At 37.0% G+C, this 23,373-nt stretch overlaps 2 protein-coding genes across 2 annotated transcripts; both read left to right on the top strand.

The window, feature by feature from the left end:
* Nucleotides 1-6,781: 6,781 nt before the first annotated feature.
* LOC142644691 (disease resistance protein RPP13-like) lies at nucleotides 6,782-10,590 on the top strand. Its single transcript, XM_075819268.1, has 2 exons — nucleotides 6,782-10,063; nucleotides 10,437-10,590. The coding sequence occupies exons 1-2, from the start codon at nucleotides 6,896-6,898 to the stop codon at nucleotides 10,491-10,493; spliced, it is 3,225 nt and encodes a 1,074-aa protein (XP_075675383.1). The 5' UTR covers nucleotides 6,782-6,895; the 3' UTR covers nucleotides 10,494-10,590.
* Nucleotides 10,591-16,021: 5,431 nt separating this feature from the next.
* LOC142643930 (uncharacterized) lies at nucleotides 16,022-16,891 on the top strand. The gene has a single exon (XM_075818638.1). The coding sequence runs from the start codon at nucleotides 16,022-16,024 to the stop codon at nucleotides 16,889-16,891; it is 870 nt and encodes a 289-aa protein (XP_075674753.1).
* The last annotated feature ends 6,482 nt before the right edge of the window (nucleotides 16,892-23,373 follow it).

Below are 23,373 nucleotides of genomic sequence, written 5' to 3'. Positions count from 1 at the left end.
ATTCATTCATGTAACTCTTTCAAAAGTAATTCCATTGCTTCTGGATGTATACACAGCAAATATGGTCCTGAAAAAGAGCGTTCATACAATTTCTGGTCCTCAGACAGCCAGAACCGAGGTGCTTTCCTACGTACGTTATCTGCTTCGGACTTTTCTTTAGGCAAGATATCATCCTTAAGGAAGGACACTATAGGATCCATCTAACTAGGTTCCACCCTAATTTGATGAATTTGGATGGCATTACCACTCGTCCCAGTGGGTTTACACAGATCTTCAATAAGGATGACCCGAGGTAGGCTTTGTGCCAAGGATGTCGCAAGTGTGGCCAAAGAGTCAGCATGGGTATTCCCACTCATAGATACATGTAATAAGGAAAAAGATTCAAATTTGGACTGTATATACCTGACTCGGGTTAGGTATCCTTGCATTCTTGGATCTCTTGCCTCTAACTTCCCTTCCACTTGGCCTACTATCAATTGTGAATCCGAGAACATTTGTACCATTTTTCCACCCATTTTCTGAACCATTTCCATCCCTATTAGTAAAGTTTCATATTCTGCCTCATTGTTGGTGGCCGAGAACCCCAATTTCAAGGATTTCTCAAAAGTAATTCCCTTAGGGGACACTAGAACTAGCCCCACACCAGATCCTCTTTGATTTGCTGCTCCATCAACATACACTTTCCACAACGAAGGTTCTTTGCATGAGATCATGCCAACTGATTTTTCATCCATGTCCAATCCCTTAACATTCTCTTCTAATAAGGGCTTAGCAAATTCTGCCACCAGATCTACAAGGACTTGTCCCTTTACAGTGGTGCAAGGCATATATTTGTTATCAAAAGCCCCTAGAATGGTACCCTATTTGGCAATCCTTCCCGTATAGTCAGCACTCCGAAGTATAGACTTAAGAGGGAGTTAAGTCAAAATAACAACTGTATAAGATTGGAAGTAGTGGGGAAGCCTACACGTAGCATGCACCACTGCTAGAATTGCTTTTTCCAACGGTAAATAATGCACCTCGGCCTCATGTAGAGACTTGCTACGTAATAAACTGGCCTCTGTATATCATTATCATCCTGTATAAGAACCAAACTAACAGCATGATTAGCCACCACAATATATGCGAACAAAACTTCATCAACTTCTGGCCGAGACATAATGGGTGGTCGTGAAAGATATTCCTTAAGCTGTTGAAAAGCTAAAGCACACTCCTCGGTTCATTCAAATCCCTTCCAATTATTCAACAACTAGAAGAAAGGCTTGCACCTATTCGCGGACCGAGAAATAAACCAGTTGAGGGCCGCAGTCATCCCTGTCAACCTCTAAACTTCTTTAGGATTCCGAGGTGGGTGCAAAATGTTAATTGCCTTGACCTGAGCCGGATTAACTTCAATCCCTCGGTAAGTTACCATGTAACCTAGAAATTTACCCGATCCCACACCAAAAGAACACTTAGAGGCATTAAGTCATAACTTGTACCTCCTCAGCGTCTGAAAAGTATCACTCAAATCTTCCACATGCGTGGAAACCGCTTTACTTTTCACCACCGTGTCATCCACATATACTTCAATAGTCTTTTCCAACTGTGGCTTAAACATCCTAGTCATCATCCTTTGATAGGTAGCCCCTGCGTTCTTCAAACCGAAAGGCATTACCTTATAATGATAATTTTCCGTAGGAGTGACAAATGCAGTCTTCTCTTGGTTCTCCAAAACTAAAGGTATTTGGTGATAACCTTAAACAGCATTCAAAAAACTCATCCGAGGATGCCCAACAGTAGCATCCACCAACTGATCTATCTGAGGCATTGGAAAAAAATCTAGGACAAGCCTTGTTCAAATCTGTGAAGTCTACACATACTCTTTATTTCCCATTCTTCTTCTTTACTACTACAGTATGAGCCAACCATTCAAGATAAAATACCTCTTTGATAGCACCAACCTTCTTAAGCTTTAGCACCTCTTCCTTGACAGCCTCGAAATGCTATTTAGAGGAGCGCTGAGGTGGTTGCCTCCTCAGCACCACAACTGGATTGACATTCAAATGATGACAAATTAAACTTGGATCAACCCCGGGGGCCTCATAAGCATTCCATCCAAATACATCCACATGCTTCTTCAAAAACATAACCAGCTCCGTTTTCTCTTCAAGTGGCAACTGAACTCCTACCTAAAAGAATTTTTCAGGGTCGTCATCTATAAGAACCTTCTATAATTCTTCAAATGCAGGTTCTTCTACCGCTGGTACCCTAGGCATGGCCAGGGACATTGATTGCTATAGCCCTCCCTCAGTCGAGGCCGAGGACTCCGGCCCAAGCTGATGCAGAATTGCAGCCGCCATGCACTGTCTAGCCACAGATTGACTCCCAAGGAGCTCCTCGATCTGATCCCTAGATGGAAATTTGACTTTGACATGTAAAGTTGAGGACACGGCACCCAGAGTATGAAACCAAGGTCTTGCCACAATGGCCATGTAGGGAGAATAGGCATCTACCACAATGAAATCCACGTTTACCACTTTTGGGCCTGATTGCACTAGCAACCTAATTTGCCCCTTTGGTATGACAGTCTTCCCCTCAAAACTTATTAAGAGCGAATCATAAGCCATAAGATCCTCAAGCTTTAGGTTTAGCCCTTTGAACAAGTCAAGGTACATGATATCTGCACCACTACCCTGATCAACCATTACCCTCCTCACATCATAGCCCCCTATCCTCTTCGGCTCAGACGTAGAATCCTCGGCCAGGGTCCGAGCTACAGACATCACCTTGGAAGGATGAGAGCCAGTTCTTCCAGGTGCAGCAAAAATAACATTGATCATACCCAGAGGAGGCCTTGATGAAGTGCTGGCCTGGTTCATCGCCCCTGAGTGGTTTCCCTACCCATTAGGCCGATACAAGAATTGCTTTAACCTTCCCTCCTTAACCAACTGCTCCAAATGGTTCCACAGAGTCTGACAATCCTCAATGGTATGACCCCTTTCTTGGTGATACTGGCAATGAAGGTTCTGATTGCGCCTCACGGGGTCCTCCAGCATCTTATTGGGCCACTTGAAGTATGGTTCATTCTTGATTTTCTCCAACAACTGATGCACTGGTTCCCTAAAGACAGTATTAACCACTTGAGGAGTGGTAGGGCCAATTTACCCATTAAAATCTCTTCGGAGCCTGTTGTTGTTGTATCTGTCTGACCTGAAATCCCTCCTTTCCTGAGGGATAACCTTCGCCTTTTCCTTACCTTGTTATTGATCTTCCTTAACCCTTTTATATTCATCAATGCGATCCATGAGCCGACGTACACTTCTTATAGGCTTTTTGGTCAAAGATTTCCTCAAGTCGTGCTCTGCAAGTAGCCCAACCTTAAAAGTCCTTATCGCCACATCATCAAAGTTCCCATCAATCTCATTGAACATCTCCCTGTATTTGTCTGAGTATGTTTTTAAGGTTTTCCCTTCTCTCATGGCCATGGATAATAACGAATCCAAAGGCCGAGGAACTCTACTGAATGTGATGAAACGAGAACCAAATGCCCTAGTAAGTTCCTTGAAAGAATTGATAGAACCTGCCCTCAAGCCATCAAACCACCTCATCGCCACAGGTCCTAGGCTATAGGGGAAGACTTTGCATACTAAAGTTTCATTCTTAGAATGTACTGACATCCTCTGATTGAAATGACTCACATGCTCCACAAGATCTGTTCGGCCATTATAAATGGTGAATGCTAGTTGTGTGAAGCGTCGAGGGAGCTTCCCTTCTTCCACTCTACACGTGAAGGGTGATCTGGAGATTTGATGTAATGCCCTACCCATAGCATCATTTCCCAAGCCCCTCGAAAAAGAATTTTTACCATCACGTTCATGCAAATTGTCCTCCTTAGAGGAGAAAGACTCATCCAGGGGAGTTCTTGACCTGGGTCTGTAACTGTCATCCCTAGAGCCCTTAGAAGAAGGATCAGAAAAGGAAGGAATTCGCCTTTGCCTTTCGTGGCGTAACTTCTTCTTCAGGTGGTCAATTTCCTTCTGCATGACTTTAGCATTTTCCTTGTGGGGAAGTCTACCTTCACTTCATGAACGACTCCTACTAGTGTGCATTGTATGCACACTACCCTCTCGGTTCTTATCCTCCTCAAGATGCAAGAAGTGACCCTCACGCTGGGACCCCACAGACTCTGCACGATGTGGACCTGAGCCTACCATAATGCTAAACCTCCCAGAACACAAGATTCCCACAGACAACGCCAATTGCAGGGTCACAATTTAAGCCCAAACCCAATAGTGAGAAGGGAATAGGCCCAAAAGCCCAATACAATGAAATTTGTAGAGAATGGGTTTGAAATCTAGGTTTTAGGGATATTGGATAACAAAAATGATGGGCTCGACTCAAACACTACACACAAGGAAAAGTTTATATGACAAAATTCATCCTCAAACATAAGCCGAGGATGAATTTGGTTATCTCCCTCAATCTCTTCCAAAGATAGATTAAAATTATAGATTTTGATGTATACAGTGTCTATTTTTCTCTCCCCCTTCTCTTGAAGGTCCCTTCTTCCTTTTATATCATCCATCTTCTTCTCCTCATCCTCCACGTAAGGGTTCAATTGCTTTTTTAGATACTTGTCTCATCCACCTCCCCTGAAGTCTTTGAAGGCAGGTATCGGGCTAAACTCTGATGCCCAGGTATCATTTCTCCATTAATACGGCCAGAGAAGCAGTTGCAGAGCATTCAATGCGGGGACGGTAGTAACAACTTTATCTTAGATATTTCACCGTCCTTCTTCTTATCTTTCACATTTACCATGATTACCCTTACCTATAGGGTCTTCTAGAATATTTCCTGTGGAAGTTAGCCAGTCTTTCTCCTACCTCGGCTTTACATAGCCGAGGACATAATCTTCCTCGAACTATCCTCTTGGATATACTTGTTCAGGTATCACCTTTTTACCTATTAGTATTGCTTTGTGAGTTCACATTCTTACATCCTCGAACCATTCAGTGTTCTCAGATTGGGCCTTTAGCCCTACAAATACTCTTGGGCGAACTCCACACATATTCCTGGGCCCATTGACCCTATAGGAGTATATTCCTAGGACCACCTTGACCTGAAATTTATATATATATATATATATATATATATATATATATATATATATATATATAATAAAAAAATATTATTTATCTACCCTTAAAAAAAATTAGGAATACCCTCAAAATTTTTTATGCCAATAAAATTAAATTTTGGTGGATTATTTGTTACATTTTGGCTAGTACCAGTTTTTCAGAAGAAAAAAAAGAAAAATCCCTAAGCTGACAAACTCGTCAGCACAGCATGTCATTACCTACGTCGAACGCCTAAAAAACAAATCCAGCTATCGCAAAGGTCGCCCCTTCCTCTTCTTATTCTTCCTTTTCTTTTTCTTTGCTTCGTCTTAGAAGCTTTGCTAGTCTAGCTACCTTTTCTTTCTTTTTTTACTCTAGTTTTTGCTTTGTCAAGTTTTTTTTTTTTTTTTTTTTTTTTTTTTTTTTTTTTTTTTATAGTTTGCATTTTAGACTTTTAGCTTGCTAACCCCACCCATGTGACAAAGCTTTGGAAATGACAAAACTAAAAAAGCTGACAAAAGAGTTTGATTTCAAACTTATTTAGTGAGTCTTACCTCTTTTCAATATGATATACATATATACACTCTTATTGTACTATTTTTAGTTGTTGTTTTTCATTATTTAATTACATATTTATGTTTTAATATTCTAAAAGAGTAATTTTTATTTAATAACTAAATGATATGAGTGTCAAAAAAAAAAAACTAAATAATTTTTTTTATTTGAGGTTTACTTATTTGAATCAATAATTTTATGTTGTATAAGAAAATATAAATATATATTATTTTTAATTTTTTTTTAAGAAACCCAAACACCCCTGAAACGGTACGTTGAAATAGATCAGTACCGAAATATTCCGTTCCACTAAACAAACCAAAACAGGGTCCAAAATGGTATTCATAACATTGCTTTCAAGCAAAAAGAAAAAGTTAAAAAAAAAATTGAACTAAAATCTAAAAAAGAAAAAATTGTAACAGAGAATCTGAAGAAAAAAAAATTTGTAACAAAGCAAGCCCACCTAAGAACACCTTGAGAAACATTCTTAAAGCCGCCATTGATAATAATACACTTAAAAAAACTCTTTATAGAGAGAGAGACTTTTCGATTGCGAGGAAATTAGATTTCTAATCAATCTAGGAATTATGAGAGAAGGGGATTATTAGGAAAAATATATGTATTAGGAAAAAAATTTCACAGTTAATGTTAAAAATAAAAAACAAAAGTAGGAAAAAAAATGCATACAAAACGTAGCCTACGCGTGTTTTGTTATTTTATCCAGAGAAACAAAGAAGAACTTGATTTGAACAAAACATAAGGAAAAAAAAAAATGATATACATCAACAATTAAGCATTTGATAAGTACAATTAGACTGTTGTTTTAATCTAAAAAATTAATTGGTGCATCCAGTTGGCAAAATTTTGAGAAGCAAACACTCACAAAGGCTAGGGAACAAACTGTAATTTGGTGCATATATTTGATGCAACCATGACTTTTAAGTTCAACTTTTATTATAAAGTATATAATGTGATATAATATGATATGATTTCCACTATGGTGGATGATCCACAACTGGAGAAAGGTATATCATATTTATGGTGTATACACCAAGCCTCTCGCATCACATGTTCTGAGAGAGGTACACCGGATACATAATAGCCTTTTGCCCACAATTGATCTTCGGTTGTCTTGTCATAATTCTATCTCAGTCATCCATTTGGTCTACAGTTGTCTTCTTCCCACCAACCCCAATTGTGACTTGTGAGTTGTGAGAAAGGAGCGGAGATTGAAAGAAATTATGGCGACTGAAGTACCCGTTTCAATTTTACTGAGGAAATTACAGAAGCTGCTTGAAGAGGAAAGATTTACCTTGCCAGGACTTAGAAATCGTGTAGTTACTGCTGCCAACGAACTAGAAAAGATTTTGTGCCTCCTCAAAGCTGCGAAGCCAAACCATGAGAATACCAGTAACAGAACTTCAATGGAGGCCTCACTTCTGCGCACTATTTACTCTGCAGAGTACTTCACTGAAAGTTTCATCCTACAAAGGAGACAAAAGGGTCTCATTAAAATTGAAATGCCATTGCCATTTTCACCATGGAGTCAGCTACAGTTCTGCTACAAAATGAAGAAGTTGGTGCAGGGCGTGAGAGCTGTATCCACAGAAATTGGAAAGCCGCAAGGCCAGCCTCTGGCTCTGGGAGACAAGACTGATTCAATTTCTGAAATACGTGAAGGACAAATCTGCCGCCACCACCACCACCTTGTCGATGTCAAAGAGGAGCTTGTAGCTCGACTAATCAACGATGATGAGGTAAGTCTTCGTGTCATTTCACTAGTTAGCAAAGAAGCACTTGGAAAGACATATTTGGCAAAGGATGTTTATGATAGACTAGATATTCAGCAGCATTTTGAGTGGCGAGCCTGGCTTGTTGTTTCCGGAGATCTTGAATATAAAGATTTCTTAGTCGCTATACTAAAACAGCTTCCTAGAAGTGTATCGAGTAACTCAGTAGAAACTATGAGTGAGAAAGAACTGTCTGATGCGCTTTTACAGTTTTCAATGGAGCATAATTTTCTTATAGTTTTGGATGATGTCCAAACTGTTGATGTTTTGCTCAAGCTTGTCCGTCTTTTAGCCGGTGCTGTCAATGGAAGTAGAGTTATTCTCACTACTCGAAACTTAAAAGTGGCATTCCAAGTTGATCCTCGGAGTTCTCCGCTCGAAATATGGCCATTAATTGATCAGGATTTGGATGTACTTATCGTTGGACGTGAAGATTCGGTGGAGGAGCTTGTATCTCGACTGATCAATCCCGATGATGAAAGTCTCCGCGTGATTTCAGTCATGGGTGAAGAAGCAATTGGCAAGACTGCTTTAGCAAGGAATGTTTATAATAGACTCGATATTCGGCAGCAATTCCCGTGGCGAGTGTGGCTCCATGTTTTCGGAGATCTTGAATATAAGGATCTCTTGCTCCTCATACTAAAACAGCTTCCTAGAATTGTATTGAAGGACTTGGAGTTTATGAGCGAGAAAGAACTATCTGATATGCTTTTCAAATTTTTGATGGAGCATAGGTTTTTAATAGTCTTGGATGACGTCCAAACTGTTGATGTTTGGCTCAAGCTTGTCCGTCCCTTTGCAGACACGGTGAATGGAAGCAGAGTCATTCTCATCACTCGCAACTCAAATGTAGCAATCAAAGCTGATCCTTGGAGTTCTCCGCTCAAATTAGGTCCATTGTCTGAGGAGAAGAGTTGGAAATTGTTCTTGAAGAAGGTTGGCAGACAAGAATATAATACCAAATTAGACAACATCAAGGTGGACATTCTGAAAGTATGTAACGGTTTGCCTCTAGCAATTGTGCTACTGGGAGGGGTTTTATCAGCTATAGAGTTTAAGGATTGGTCAAGAGCAATTAATCTTGCACTTGCACAACGAAGTGAGAGTCAATCACCTCTCTTAAAAATCGTTGATTATAGCTTTCATCAATTACCATCTGTTTTAAGGCCTTGTTTCCTCTATTTGGCTCTGTTTCCTAAAGCTTATGAGATCCCAATAAGGAGGTTGTTACAATTGTGGCTTGCGGAGGAATTTCTTCAATTCTTACCTAATGAACTTAACCCTGAATGTGAAGCCAAGAAATATTTTGAAGAGCTAGTGTGTAGAAACATGATTGAAATAGCAAGATGGAAGTCAGATGGAAGCCCCAAAACGTGTCGTTTGCCAAGCTTTCTCTACGATGCTTTTGTGCCAAAAGCTATGGACATAGGATTTCTTCATGTCCACCACTGCAAGTCGAATTGCACATTTGCTGATTCACCTGAGCTTTACATTCGAAGGCTTGCAGATCAATTTGGTGTGGAGTCGTCTACTTCAAAAGGTCACATCCGACAACTATGTTCCTATGTTTCTTTCAACTCCCAGAAGCAAGATGCATCCAACAGTGGAATTGGTACGTTTCTTAAAACAATGATCAATAAAAGAGGTTATGTTCTGTTCAAGGTACTTGATCTAGAGGGTGTCTACAAACCTTTGCTACCTGCGAAACTCAGCAAGTTGCAGAATTTAAGGTACATAGGCTTACGATGGACTGGTCTTGACTCATGTCCAGCATCAATTGGGGATCTACCATGTCTAGAAACTTTAGATTTGAAATATACTAATATAATTACTTTGCCATGTTCCATTTGGAAGGCCAAGAGGCTGCGGCATCTCTATATTAACGAGATGTCCATTTGGAAACCACCAAAAGAGTCTTTACCCAACCTACAGATATTAACAGCGCTACATATTGGTGCTAAAAGCCCCATGATAAATGGTCTGAAAATGTTCATCAACGTTAGGAAATTGGAACTGACATGCCATTCAAAATCAGCAAAGCGAACAGCAGAGTGTATCTCACAAATTGCCAGCCTCCAAACCTTAAGGTTGAAATCAAGAGACCCATTTGGCCAACCTCTAGACCTTGCGTTGGAGCCTATGAAGGGACATCAGTCTCTCTCAAACTTATATTTGTTTGGAGTGATAAGTGATGCCATAGATAACCTTCCCCAAAACCTCAGAACTCTTACATTGTCTATGTCAAAACTAGAAAATGATCCAATGCCAGTGCTAGGGAAGCTGCTGCCTCAGCTGAATGTTCTCAGGCTTTTTGCTTGCTCTTATGTAGGGTCGAAAATCAGTTGTCTTGCCAGGCACTTTCCTAAACTTCGTGTCATGAAAATGTGGATGCTAGAGAAACTAGAGGAGTGGAAGGTTGAGGAAGGTGCCATGCCCAATCTTGTAGAATTAGAAATTAGAGGTTGCGAAAAACTGAAAACTTCAGACGGATTAGAGAAGCTGGCTTCCTTGAAGGAATTGATTTTAACGAAAATGCCAGAGGATTTTGTAGCAGATGTTAGAAGAAAGTTGGGCAAAGACATATTACTCACGAACAAGTGGGACTTTTCTCCCTTGGATGTAAGCTTTCTTCTAAACGTATATCCATCTGCATTATCAATAAGTTCAATAGCTTTTCTTTTTACTTTTCTTCTATATTTGGACCTAAAACGTTTTTCCAAAAAATGTTTCTCATTTTCAGGTGTTTAGCCTAAGTGAAAAATCTGATCAAATTGAAAACAAAGAAAACTCATCATAACTAGAATTTTTCATTGTCAGTAAATCATTTTGATGGGTCTTAAGATGGAATTGATATCTTGCAATTTGCAAATTTCACCAACCTGATTGTTTTGTTTCCTGTCTTGTTACTTATTCTAGGTTGTCTTAATTCTGTTGAATATGATTTGGGGATTGTAATCAGTATTACGTTTCTTTCACATATTTCAAATTGCAGGATCCATTCCTTATGCTAGAACAGAAAAGGCCAGATGCATCCCCCGCAAGCAAGTAAAGGAAAGGAGGTGGACAGTTGGCATTTGATGTGATTTAAGGCTGTATGGGTGTGTTTAGTTGAGTAGAATTGTGAAGCAAGAAGCAAAACTTTTTTTTTTTTTGTTGCCGTATGTGGGTTATAAATTCATATTTGAATCAGCAGACCAACTTATGTTTAAATTTCGGCCTGATCCATGAATTCTTATAAATGATATTGGTATTCTAGATGAAAATTTGAGGAATGGTTGATTAAGCGTTGATTTCTTGGGTTAATTTCTTAACTAATGACAAAGTCCTTTCGATTCAAAAGAAAGGAGATGGAGAGGTTGCTTTTATGGTTGAAGACTTCAATACAATGGTCTTGAACACGGAGTCTAACGATCACGTTTGCGCAGCCGTAGTAAACAACTTGCCAGCCAGATGTTGAGTTGTAATTTTTAGGGTTTTGGTTTCCATTGATGGTGTCGATATGGTGTTTTAAATGTATTCATGGTTTTTGTTGCTTCACCATCTAATTATTTAAAAAGTTGATTTTAATTGATTTCAGCTAACTTTTTTTTAACGGATAAACGATAGAATTTCATTCAACAACAAAAACTATACATTAGAAACAATACAGTTCAAGCTAGAGGAGACACCTCCAACCAAAAATATTAATTTTGACCGCAAAACAATAAATTTTGCTAGATTTTATAGCATGGGCTGTAGCAGTTTTTGCTACGGAAGCAAGATCAAGCCCTGATCAAGCCAAATGAAGGTTTTGATTTCCAAATACAGTTACTTTGCGAGTGGTGGTTTGATGTTGGCTGCGAGAGGAATTAAGTTGTTGGATCTGGATCATTTTATATGCACTTTTGATCGAGAATTGACCGGTGCATGTGTATGTGATGTCTTGTACTGGTCCATCACTCAATGAGATAGATTTAATTACCACTAGCTTCATGGGGAAGAAATATTTGATCAATCAATGAGGTTATCCACTATTTCCATTGTTAGGTCGCCAATTTAAAAGATGATGAGGTTGGGAGCTGAAATATGCTAAAATAATCGTAGCAAGTATTTAGAACCCTAAAGCATGCTTTTTATGGCTAAAACAATGTTAATCCAAAACTAATCAAATTAGTTCAAGTGTATGTGGTTTAGCCAAATTCCAAGCACAACTAACTACACTATACAAAACATGGCAATATAGTAAAGCAATGAAAATAAAGGAAAAAGCAAGCAAACCACACTTAACACCAAGCCTTGAGCATAAAAACCCGAGCTCTAGGCGTAAAAACCTCTCCCCCAGCCACTCGTCGAAAATCTCCACTAAATAAGATAGTTATAGTACATTAGGACACTAAGAACCCTCCAAGCCCAAACGCCTACATGGACTTGAGCCCTCTTATAAGCTCTAGCTAGCAACTGACTGCTCCGAATCTTTGCTATTTCTAGGTTACTGGAGACCCTCCATTGAAGCACCAATGAAAAAACCTACCAATGAAGATTGGATTTGAATGGGGCTTCTCAAGTTTCCAAAAGCTTCTCTCACTTACGAGGTCTATGTTTATGGGTGAGAAAAGTGTCTACAATATCTCAATCAATACAATGAAGTAGATGGAAAAGAGAGGTTGGATTGATTTTCTCAAAGCAAAATAATTTTCTCTCTTCATACACTCTAGAGGCTTCTCTTGGATATCTTTCTTATGGTTTTCTAGGGTTTTTATCACCCTTATTAGAAGCCTTCTGCCATGCCTCACAACTGTGCCTGTGCTGGCAAATGTGCATTGGATAGGTGCAGTCCAAAATGCAAAGTACAGAGTTCATCCAACTCGTGACCTGGTCACGCCCTAAAGTCGCATGTGGGCCATGAGATGCAAGTCTACATTCTCATCCAGACCACCTGCCACGTGGATCTCATGTGCTAGGCAGGTCGCCTCTAGGTTAAATCCCTAGTTGATGTAGTTTTCCATGGTTAAGGGAGAGGCTCAAGTACATCTACGCAAATTACATTAAACCCCAGAAAATAAATAACATAAAATGCAATACAAACAAATTTTGTCACTAAATTAAGCCAACAATAAATGACTTATTAGGAGCCACAGATCTTGCCAAATTCAAATCCTATTTCTAGTCCTACTTGCCATCTTAATCCATTCTCTAAGACAAATCTTGCTACAGCTATGATTGTCCATGCCAAGCTTCCATATTTTGGTAATGTAGCATCTAGATTGATGTATTAGGGAAATAATGAGATTTGTAGACCTGGTAGAACAATGAGTGCATATTCTTGTATAATCTCTATCCTTGTTTAACCAACATGGGTAAATTAAATGGGTGAAGATTCCGAAAACCAATTCCTCCCATTATCTTAGGCATACAAACTTTAGGCCAACTCAGCTCGTGTATTTTCTTTTCTTGTGACTTTTGACCCCACCAAAGTCTGCTCTTTAAAGAGCCCTTTCGAAAGAAGGAAGCAGGAAGCATCCCATAGCATATATATTGGATTGTACAACTGCTTTAAGCAAGCATATATTGGATTGTACAACTGCTTTAAGCAAAATTTTTCTACAAGCTTGACACATCATCTTTTCCTTCCATCCTTTAAGTTTACTCCATACTTTTTTCCTTAATTGAAGCAAATGCCTCTTTTTGTTAAGCGTCACTAAAAAGTGAGTCAAAGGATGAATTATGCTCATCATGTAAGGAAAGCAGGTCGGATTACACAATTGGAAGTAAAAAAATAAAAATTCTTGCATGGTGGAATATCTATTCAAGGACATCCTAAATATCCTCACGTATGTAATTATTATTTGGCATCAAGGTAGCAATTATGCCAAGAAATTATCAAAACAAAAAGTTGCCTGTGATACAAGATCAAAGAAATAGATGTAAGGATATCAATAGATGTGCATAATTTATCCTGATGTTCCACAACGCAAGGAAATTTCTTATAAGCTAGATCAAGGCACTTAAGAATATGAGAGCCTTCAAAGAAACTTATATTGCAGCAACCTTTTATCTTGCCTTTGATGCGTAAGAAAATTTACCGTCTGGGATTAATTAATCAACCGCGAGCAATAGATTAATGGTGAAGGTGGCTGTTCTTGTATAGGGCTGGTCAGGGAGAGTTTAATTCCAATTAGAACTCATTGAGGGGCGGAGCTACACTTACCAATAGGGGGGCCATGGCCCCCAATATTTTTAAAAAACTTTATAATGTATATATATTCTGCAATTTTTCAAAATATTATACTCTAAAATTAATAGTTGGCCTCTCCAAAAAATAAGAACTGACCCCTACAAAAAAGAATTGAACAACTAATTGTTGGGTTCCAAAAAATAATTGTTAATAACAACAAACTATTCACCTTGTAACCAAAAAAAAGTACTACTTTTTAGTTTTTTTCTCTCTTAATTGGTAATTTTTAGTTGTTGAGTTCAAATAGTAAGTTTTTAATAAAATAAATTTCCTCTTAGAGGTATTTTTCCTAGTTTTAAAAGAAAAAAAGTAAATAATAGACGAGCCTTCATGAACTTTTTATCTTCTAGATTACAAAAGCGAAAAAGACAAAAAAAAAAAACAATAAAAACAAAACTGTTATCTTCTCGTTATTTATTACATCCAATAACAGATGTCTTCAAAAGAATCTTTTGGAGCCCTCCTCTCTCTCTCTCTCTCTCTCTCTCTCTCTCTAGCACTACGGCCATACATACAATCACAGACAAACTGAAAGTACCTACTTCACTTGGAAGCAAAATTGCCAATGGTGCTGATCCCAACAGGTACTCTAGTAATTTAGCCAACTTTGAAGAGTAGCAGCCGCCAGCCAGCATTTTATTAATTGTGTTTATATTTACAAATTATCCCCTTAATTAACTTTAAATTTATAAGCATTACCATGATTTACTACCTCAACACGTAAGTTTTGTCGTGTCTGTAAGTGAACCTGTAATTTGTTGACTGCTAATCACTTTGGAGTAGCACTAGAATATTGAATGAGTTTGATTGTTTGGTTTTTTTTTTTTTTTTTCCCACGTTTCATAATATGCATATAAATTTTCAGTTGTTAGCAGTATAATGTTTATCAAGAAGAAGAGGTTAATGTTGGCGGTTCCGCCAAGTTGGAGGAATCTGTGGACAGAATGGGAGCTACGAGGGTTGATTCTACTTAGTCTCACCACCCAAATAATTCTAGTCATTCTGGGCAATCGCAGAAAATATATTGCCGGAACTTGGATCAGATTTATTGTTTGGTCAACCTACTTACTCGCTGACTCAATAGCTTTAATGGCTGCTGGCATTATATCAAAAGATCTAAGAGATGTCCACAATGCCTGTGGTTTAGTTGATGCAAAGTATGAGCTAAAAACATTTTGGGCACCCCTTTTGCTATTGCACCTAGGTGGCACCGACACCATTACTGCTTATTCCTTGGAAGACAACGAGTTATGGAAAAGGCACTCACTGGGAGTGGTTATCCAAGCAATTGCTACAGTGTACATTTGGGTCACGGCCTGTACAAGCTCTCGTCTTTCCCTACTTTTTATTGTGATGTTCTTAGTTGGGCTTGTCAAATACTGCGAAAGAGTGTGGGTTCTTTACTGGGCAAGTGAAAAAACATTTAGAGACTCAATTCCAGATGTCCCTACCAATGATTCTACAATAATGGAGAAATGTAAACTGAAGCTGTATGAGGGGTACCATCTCACAACATATCAGGTTTTTGAGGTTGAGATGCCACATCATTTAGCTGGTACAACATTAAATGGGTCTTTTCCTCATGCAGATGACTTACTTATTAAGGCCTACAGCTTGCTTGAGATGGTCAAACGTCTCTTTGCAGATCTCATTCTTGGCTTCCAGGATCGGTAAGTATATGCACATATTTCATAAGGATTAAGGCATATCAATTATACTTGATTCAAGCATAATCAATAGCCTCAATAGGCCATATGTTAAGTTCTTATAATGCATAATTCGAAATAGTAAAAATGTAGCTATTAATAGCTTTAGCTTTCTGTTGTGGATTATTGCTTTCGCTCTCTGCTTCAATCTCTAAATATTTCATTTTTTTTCATTTATAATTTAACAGATATGCAAGTAGAGAAATCTTTAAAAGGCTGTCTTCTAAACAGGCTTTCAAGGTTATTGAGATTGAACTTGGGTTTATATATGATTTATTGTACACCAAGGCAAACGCAATCTATTCTCCTTGGGGCATTGCACGACGAATTGTTGGAATCCTTATCACTTTGACTGTATTGGTGCTATTTGTCACCCTCAAGGAGGGACATCATCACTCCAGGATTGACTTTATCATAACTTTGGTATTGTTGGTAGTCGCTCTTCTTTTGGAGTTATATGCATTTAGGGAACTACTTCTCTCCGACCAGACCGCTTATTGGTTAATTAAGCATAAGAAACCAACTTTCTTAAAAGTCATTCATAGTACTTTACGACCTAAATATAAAAGACGCAGCTGGTCAAATTCCATTAGTCAGTTCAGTCTGCTAAGTTTTTCCCTAGGAAAAGCACCCTTACCCTACTATGGCATCCTGAAGATGTTACGCATTGTTGAAAGGCTTAAGATCCAACCGCATCATATTCCTCAACAAGACGTTGATGATACAAAAAATTTAATCTTTTGGGGGATCAAGGATGTAAGGGATTGGGCAGAAGTGAATAATTATGACACAGATCTTAAAGCTTTGTATGGTCGTAGGGGAGGCTGCACACTTGAAAGGTATAAACGTGAGGATCTTGCTTGGACTGTTGAGAAAGGGTTTGACCAAAGCATCCTTATTTGGCACCTTGCTACAGAAATTTGCTTCTTCCAAGATTACATAAAGTCGGATGACATTGATACAGGGTTTTCTGAAGAAGGTACACAATCCCCAAAAGATGAAAGAAGTGCAATAGGTTTAGAGCGCCGAAGATGCAATTACCTATCGCGATATATGCTCTACCTTCTAGTAAGGCATCCTAATATGTTACCAATTGGTATGGGAAATATCAAGTTCCGGGACATTTATAAAGATGTCGGACACTTCATTGAAGAACATGCTGGCAAATCAGTTGGAGACGAGGTGGAAGCTTCAAAGACATTGAGAACAGTGAAAACCGACATCATGCTAACAGTTGGAGGAAGGGATAGAAGTAGAAGGGATAGAAGCAATAATGTAATATTTTATGCATGTAAGCTTGCTTCAGCATTAGGTGAAGGCGAGGAGAAATGGAAAATAATTAAAGATGTTTGGCTGGAAATGTTGGGTCATGCTGCTAGCCAATGTAAAGGAAGACTTCATGCTCAGCAGCTGAGACGAGGAGGAGAGCTTCTCACTCATGTATGGCTTCTAATGGCGCATTTTGGCTTAACTGATCACTTTCAAATTTCACGCAGCCATGCAATAGCTGAAGTGATTCTAAGATAGATTAAAATTTATATTTGTAGCCTAATTGGATTTTGGCTTTAATTAGAGAACTATACACTCACATTAATGTGTGCCCTATGTGCCGAACTCATATATAGTATTATGTGAGAATAATGTGTATTGTACCCTGGATACACTAAATATTTACTTCTTAATCCTAGGAGATTGATTTGGCAGTGGCACAGCATCTGGATTTCTTTGATGTTCCAGGCCCCAAATAATTTGAAATTTAGATTTTCAATACGCACTCCTTCCTGATATACTGAAGGTTAATACACTATGAAATTTGTTGGTCTCTTAGGATATGTTTGGTTGAGTGGATTTTAGGGAGGATGAAAAAAAAAAAAAAAAAAAAAAAAAAAAAAAAAAAAAAAAAAAGTGGAAAATAGGAGAGAAAATTAGTGGAAATGGTGTTTGGTCGAGAGGGAGAGGGGGAGAGAAAAGTGGTGAGGTCCAGTTGTTTTTTATCTATGCCCACCAAAATTCAATCTCTTCAAAATAGAGAGAAAATGAGAAAAACGTGTGTTGGACAAAATTGTCCTTCTCCATCCAATATCCAACTTTTTGTCTTTTTCTACTTTTTGCCTTCCCCCTCCCCCCCCTTTTTTTATTTTTTTTTATTTATTTACTTGGATAAAATTTCTTCTTGTTTGCATAGTACATTGACGTTGGTTTGGTTTTAGTTTTTTTTTTTTTTTTTGTGGATAAAATTTGCACAATACACGTTGGTTCTTTTTGTTTGTTTTTATCTTTTTTTTTTTTTAATATCCTTTTAGTATTTGCTTATTTTATAAATAAAAAAAATTAAAGTTTCCATACAAATTTTTTTTTAATAATAAATGTGTTACTTTTTGTTTATATATTTAGTATTTGCTTATATGGTGCAACAGCAGTTGTGGTCAAGTGGAGTCTGCATTCGCGCTAGTCTTTGCTGGTCCAATCTTCGACTGGATGGAGCTCAGCGGCGGCGTAAGCTCTAAGGGCATTTTCTTAAAAATATATATAAATATTTAGGGTATGTTTGGTATACCGAATGTAAATTACATTAGGAATAGTAATCTTTATTAATGGAAATAGAAAACATTATAATGGAATAACTATTACTATCCATAAGTTTGATTGTTACATATAGAAAGCTTGTAAAAGATAATATATAAGGAAACTTTATATTTTTGGAAATATATTAATTTTAAAAGCTATTATATGCACTAAAGAATAACTATTACATCCATTTTAAAGAGGAATAGCTATTCTTCAATTTAAAGAATAGTTATTCCAATGTAATAACTAATCCATGTAATAAAGATGTAACCAAATGACCGAATTACTATTACACATGAATAATTATTTCATTACAGGTGCTATTACAGCATACCAACCGTACCCTCAGTTTTTGATTAAAATAATTTTGATGCTCGTAATCTTGTATTTTGGAGGAACTATGGGCCAACGGATGGGCCAAATTCTATTTTTATTTTTGGGTTCTTTATATCAAAATTTTCTTTTTGGGTTTTGAAATTGATATTTGTACGTGCAAGTTAGATTTTTAGATGTTAAAATGTGTGTGACCTAATAGTCTAATAGTACATTTGGGTGTTAAAACTTGGCGAGTGATAAAAATGTGAACTTTACCACCAAATCATCAAAAGGAAGACCATGGTAGAACAAAGAACGTAAAGAACAAGGTATAGGTGGAAAACCCTATCAACGAGGTGAAAAACCACGGTAGGCGAAGGACAGAATATCCTTCACCCTTAAAAGTTGTGCAATAATATGGAAAGTTTAAGGTTACACAATGTTGTTCTTCCTAGGCACCTATTCTTCTCTGCCTTTCTTTCCTACCCAAATTTTCTACCTCCCTCCATGGCTCAGTAGCATTCTCCTCTTATGAATGGGGAGTGCTACTAGATGTACAATAACAGGTGTCTCACTCTCATTCCTCCCCACAAATCCTAATACAACTACTATACTATATTATGGCTGGAGGAGAGAGAGAAACCGTTTCTGACCAGAGTAGTGAGATGAAAGGTGGCTCTGCTACATCGTGAGGGACAAGCATCAACAGGGAAAGGGACTGCATGGATCTTGAGAGCATTGCACGTGTCTTTTGCAGTGGTCCAGCTTGGTACTAACCAATGAGGGGTATTCTACAACCTCTGACAAATAGAGGCTGAATTCCCTTTCATGGTAGGGCTCGGTGCCCATGCTAGACTGTGCACTTCTCTTCCCCTAATGGTGATCATGCCGTTGGCACGAGCCGAAGGCACAGCTCCCCTCACCAAAATCCTTCTTCTTTTGTCTCATGGTTTGTCCATGTGTAGGGTCTAGATGTAGCCAAGTCAGCACGTTTACTTGCACTGGCTTGTATACTGTACAACATTCATATTTTTTTTTCATTGAAAATTCTAAGGGGGCCAGTAACTAAATTACTCTTTAATATAAAGATAATTTCTTCTTTTAGTCCTATAGTTAAGGGAAATTTTGAAAATCCAGGAGGGGGGACATGGTGTAGACATCTCATTTTATACCTCTTACAACCCGAGCCCTTGTTCTCCAATGACGACATCACTCGGAGGCCCAAGGTTGGCTAGGATCCAATCTCATAAAATCTTGACTTGAGAGTTATTTTTGGAAAATAAAAGTTATTTTGGAAAAGAAAAAGTGTAGAAAAAACTCTAAGTGTGCATACACATACACGCATATGCACACGCACACTTATGGCATGCGCATGCATGTCCCGAGTATGTGCATGCTTCTAGGGTTCCAGAATACATATAAGGAAATTTTTGGACATAATTTCATGTAGAGTGAATCCCACATCGTTTGAAAGTATTTGCTTGAGTAATAAATTTAAGCCATTCTTAATAGACTTGTTTATTAGTTATATAAGTATATTTGATAATAATAATAATAATTTAGACAGATTTACTTCATTTGTTTGGTTTTATTTGACAGCATGAATTTTAAGCGTTTGCATTTTTTAGATGTTATATAACTGGATTATTAATTATTAAATTTAATATTCAGGTTTTAAAAGTATAAGTAATTTACAATTGATGCATATTTTAAAAGAAAACACGTTCAAAATTGAAAAAATATTGTTTAAGGTATGAGTAACTTATGGGGAATACAAAGTATCTCAAAGTTTGGCCATATCAACATAAAAGTGAGAATTATAAACCGTCTAAAAATGAAAAGCATTGTCATAGATTTTGGTCTAGTTGGTTTGAGAATTTTCTTCATGGCTAGAATCCATCTGGATTAGGTGTTTTAAAAAAAGCGTTTTTAAAATGAGCGTTTTAATATATATATACTTTTTAAAGTTACACTTGAGCGTTTGGTAAAATATGTTACTCTAAAATTGTTGTTTTGAGCAAATTACAAAAAAGGACTTGACAGAAAAATACTGTAATGATAATAATAATAGTAATAATTATATATATATATATATTTAATGATGTAATAATAAGAAAACGTCCCATAAAAAATTGAATAATAATAATAATAATAATAATAATAATAATATATGTTGTAATAATAAGAAAACGTCCCATAAAAAAATTTGAATAATTATTATTATTATTATTATTATTATTATTATTATATTTAATAGTGTAATTTATTTTTGTTATTATAATAATAAAAGAGTGCACAAGAAGGACACCTAATTTTTATCTTTCCCAATGTCTATTTCCGACCACAAGCTTCTCTTTCACTTGTTGAGTAGCTGGACAAAAATCTTCTACTCCAACCACATGGTCCGCATCTAACTTTAGTAATTTCTAAACCAATTCATTTCTCTAGATTCATCTTCTTCGCGTCACCCACAACTTCATCCATACTAAAATAATTTTTCTTTCACTCCAATTTTTGCTTGCCTAGAATATTCAATTCATGAAAAAAAAAAAAAAAAAAAAAAAAAAAAAAAAAAAAAACCTAGAGAGAAGAAACTAAAGCGAAGCCGAGTGGAATTAGATAGAGGCAAGGCATAGAGGAGACAGATGATAGCAAAGGTAGCAGGCAACGCATTAGTATTTGTGAGGATATTTTAGGAATTTCAAACTTCAACCGACTATGGTTGAGTTTGGATTGCATGAAAAATGAAACTCTTTATGTTTGGCGTTTTTTTTTGTGGGTCCTGTGCACGGTTCACAAGATTCACAAGTACAGATTTCAGCAAATGTTAAGTTAAAACTGAGTCTTACAACACTATTCACATATTTAAAAATTATTTTGTTATAGTGTTTTCAGTTTTCAGTAATAAGCGGTATCCAAACAACCACTATGATAGTTGCGTTTTTTACCTGTGTTTTTTTAAAAGCCACCCACCACTGTGTTTTGCAAACGTATTTTTCAAAGTTTATAAAAACATGATTGTTCAAAAAATGCAATGCCAAACGCATAGCTTCCAACGTTTTTGATCAAAAACGCGTGTTTTTATTTAGAAAACACCCCACCAAAGTTAGATGTGAGAGAAAAGAAATGAAGAATTTATGTGGGACTTCCTAAGGTTGGCCCCCTAGAAAAATTCCTGGCTTCACCACTGATTAAGTTACGAAGTGTGCCATTGAATAACATTTATGGAATTGAAGTTTTATTGGAGATGGAAAATTTTCTGTTATAGCATAAAGTCAAACTTATAGTGGTAGTTGTGTGTGTTATGTGATGCTTGCAGATATGATAGCCTTGTTGGCATCAAGGGCACAGTGTCAAGAAATCGCCCTAATAAGAATGATGAGACCATGGATGAGAAGTTCGGGTATAATTGTGGGGAAATTGGGCATTCATTTGCTCAATGCCCCTAACCTTTTTATGTTGTTATTCACCTTTTGGGTTACTTTGTATCATTTTAAGTTTCTCTTAGGATTATGTATGTTGTTATTCACCTTTTGGGTTACTTTGTATCATTTCAAGTTTCTCTTAGGATTGTGTATTCACAGTTCACACAGTCAATTTAGATCTATTCTTTTAATTGTTGCATTGAGTGATACTTCACATTGCATTGTCTTAATGTACGAATTTCAGTTCAAGTTAACATAACATTTTTTTTAAAAGAATAATTTAAGGTGACTTTACAACTAATTGATAGCTCATCTATATTAAAAGTTTTTTAAAATTTTCACTTTTAAGTCACTTTTTTTTTTCTTGAGAAGATTAAGTCATTTTATTAATCCTCTTATTAATCCTTACGCTAATAGTGTGTTTGGCTCCAAATTAAAAAGCCAGCTCATTTTTGCTACTATTCATGGGTCCGATTGCACTTTTTGGTACTATTCATGAGTCTTACTATACTATTTCTGCTAACTTTAACTTTTGTCTACAGTACTTTCAGCAAAAAGTTTTCAATTTTAGCAAAATAAGTGAACCCCAAATAGACCCTAAGAATTGATTGTATTTTGGGATTTGTTGTAAATAAGATATTTGGACTTTGGAGTTGTCCCTCTAAATCTTGATTTTTCTTTTTTCTTTTTTTGGTGGTAATTGATAAATGATATACACACTATGCACTTCTACATTGCTTACGTATAAAAGCATATCTTTGGTTTATTTGCGTCTAGGCGAAAACAATAAATGTATTTGCCAAGAGTTTTTTTACCTCAATTGATATTTCTTGGTGTATCCAACAGAGGCATCCAAGATTCAAACTTCATTATATCACTCCTGGCTATATCAGTAATTGACAAATGTGTAACCCCATTGGACAAACACAAAAACCCCAAATTTAAATGAATGAATTTTTTAAACATAAACCCATTTGATACTCTACTTGGTAGCACTATTATTTTTAGTATTATTCAAGGGTGCATGATGGATTATGTCCAAGGGAATCAATTCTATACCGTACCAATTGGTACGGTCAAAATTTTTCGTACAGATGACTAAGTCAGTACATAAATGGGTTTGTTTCGTTCCGGTTAAAATGTCAGCATGTATTGGGTCATTTCAGCCATACCGGAGTATAATCGAATTTCGGCCAAAATATTAGTATCGGACCGAAACAGAAAAAACACAAGTTTCAGATCTGAAACTATCAGGGACTTATTAGCTTGTTGTGCTCATGTCACCACCTCTATCGTCAGAACATTTCCGCCATGTTTCCCAGACCAAATGCCCTTTCTTCTTCTTTTTCTTTAGCCCATTTCATAGATCTGTTCCTCCACTATTTCCTCTTTCTTTGTTCACCCATTGCCCCTTGATTCATAGTATTCTTATGTTTCTTTTTCAATTTGCCTCTTCATTTTATTTTTGTCATTTAGCTTTTTTGTTTTATGTGCTTCAACCACAACCACACATGTGAAGGTCACTCCAATTTCTTTCTTTTTTTTTTCTTTTTTTTTGGTGAAAAGGAAATATTTATAAACTAAAAATCAGAAACAGGAGCATTGCTGCACTGATACAAAGTCCTAGCAACGTCTAGGCTCAATAACAGAGCAACGTCTGCTGGGGGGGAATCAAATACCTCAAAATCATGAGGAAGAAAT

The sequence above is a fragment of the Castanea sativa genome, chromosome 7 (genome assembly GCF_040712315.1).
Source record: "Castanea sativa cultivar Marrone di Chiusa Pesio chromosome 7, ASM4071231v1".
NCBI lineage: Eukaryota > Viridiplantae > Streptophyta > Magnoliopsida > Fagales > Fagaceae > Castanea > Castanea sativa.
This window is presented reverse-complemented; position numbering and strand designations above follow the sequence as displayed.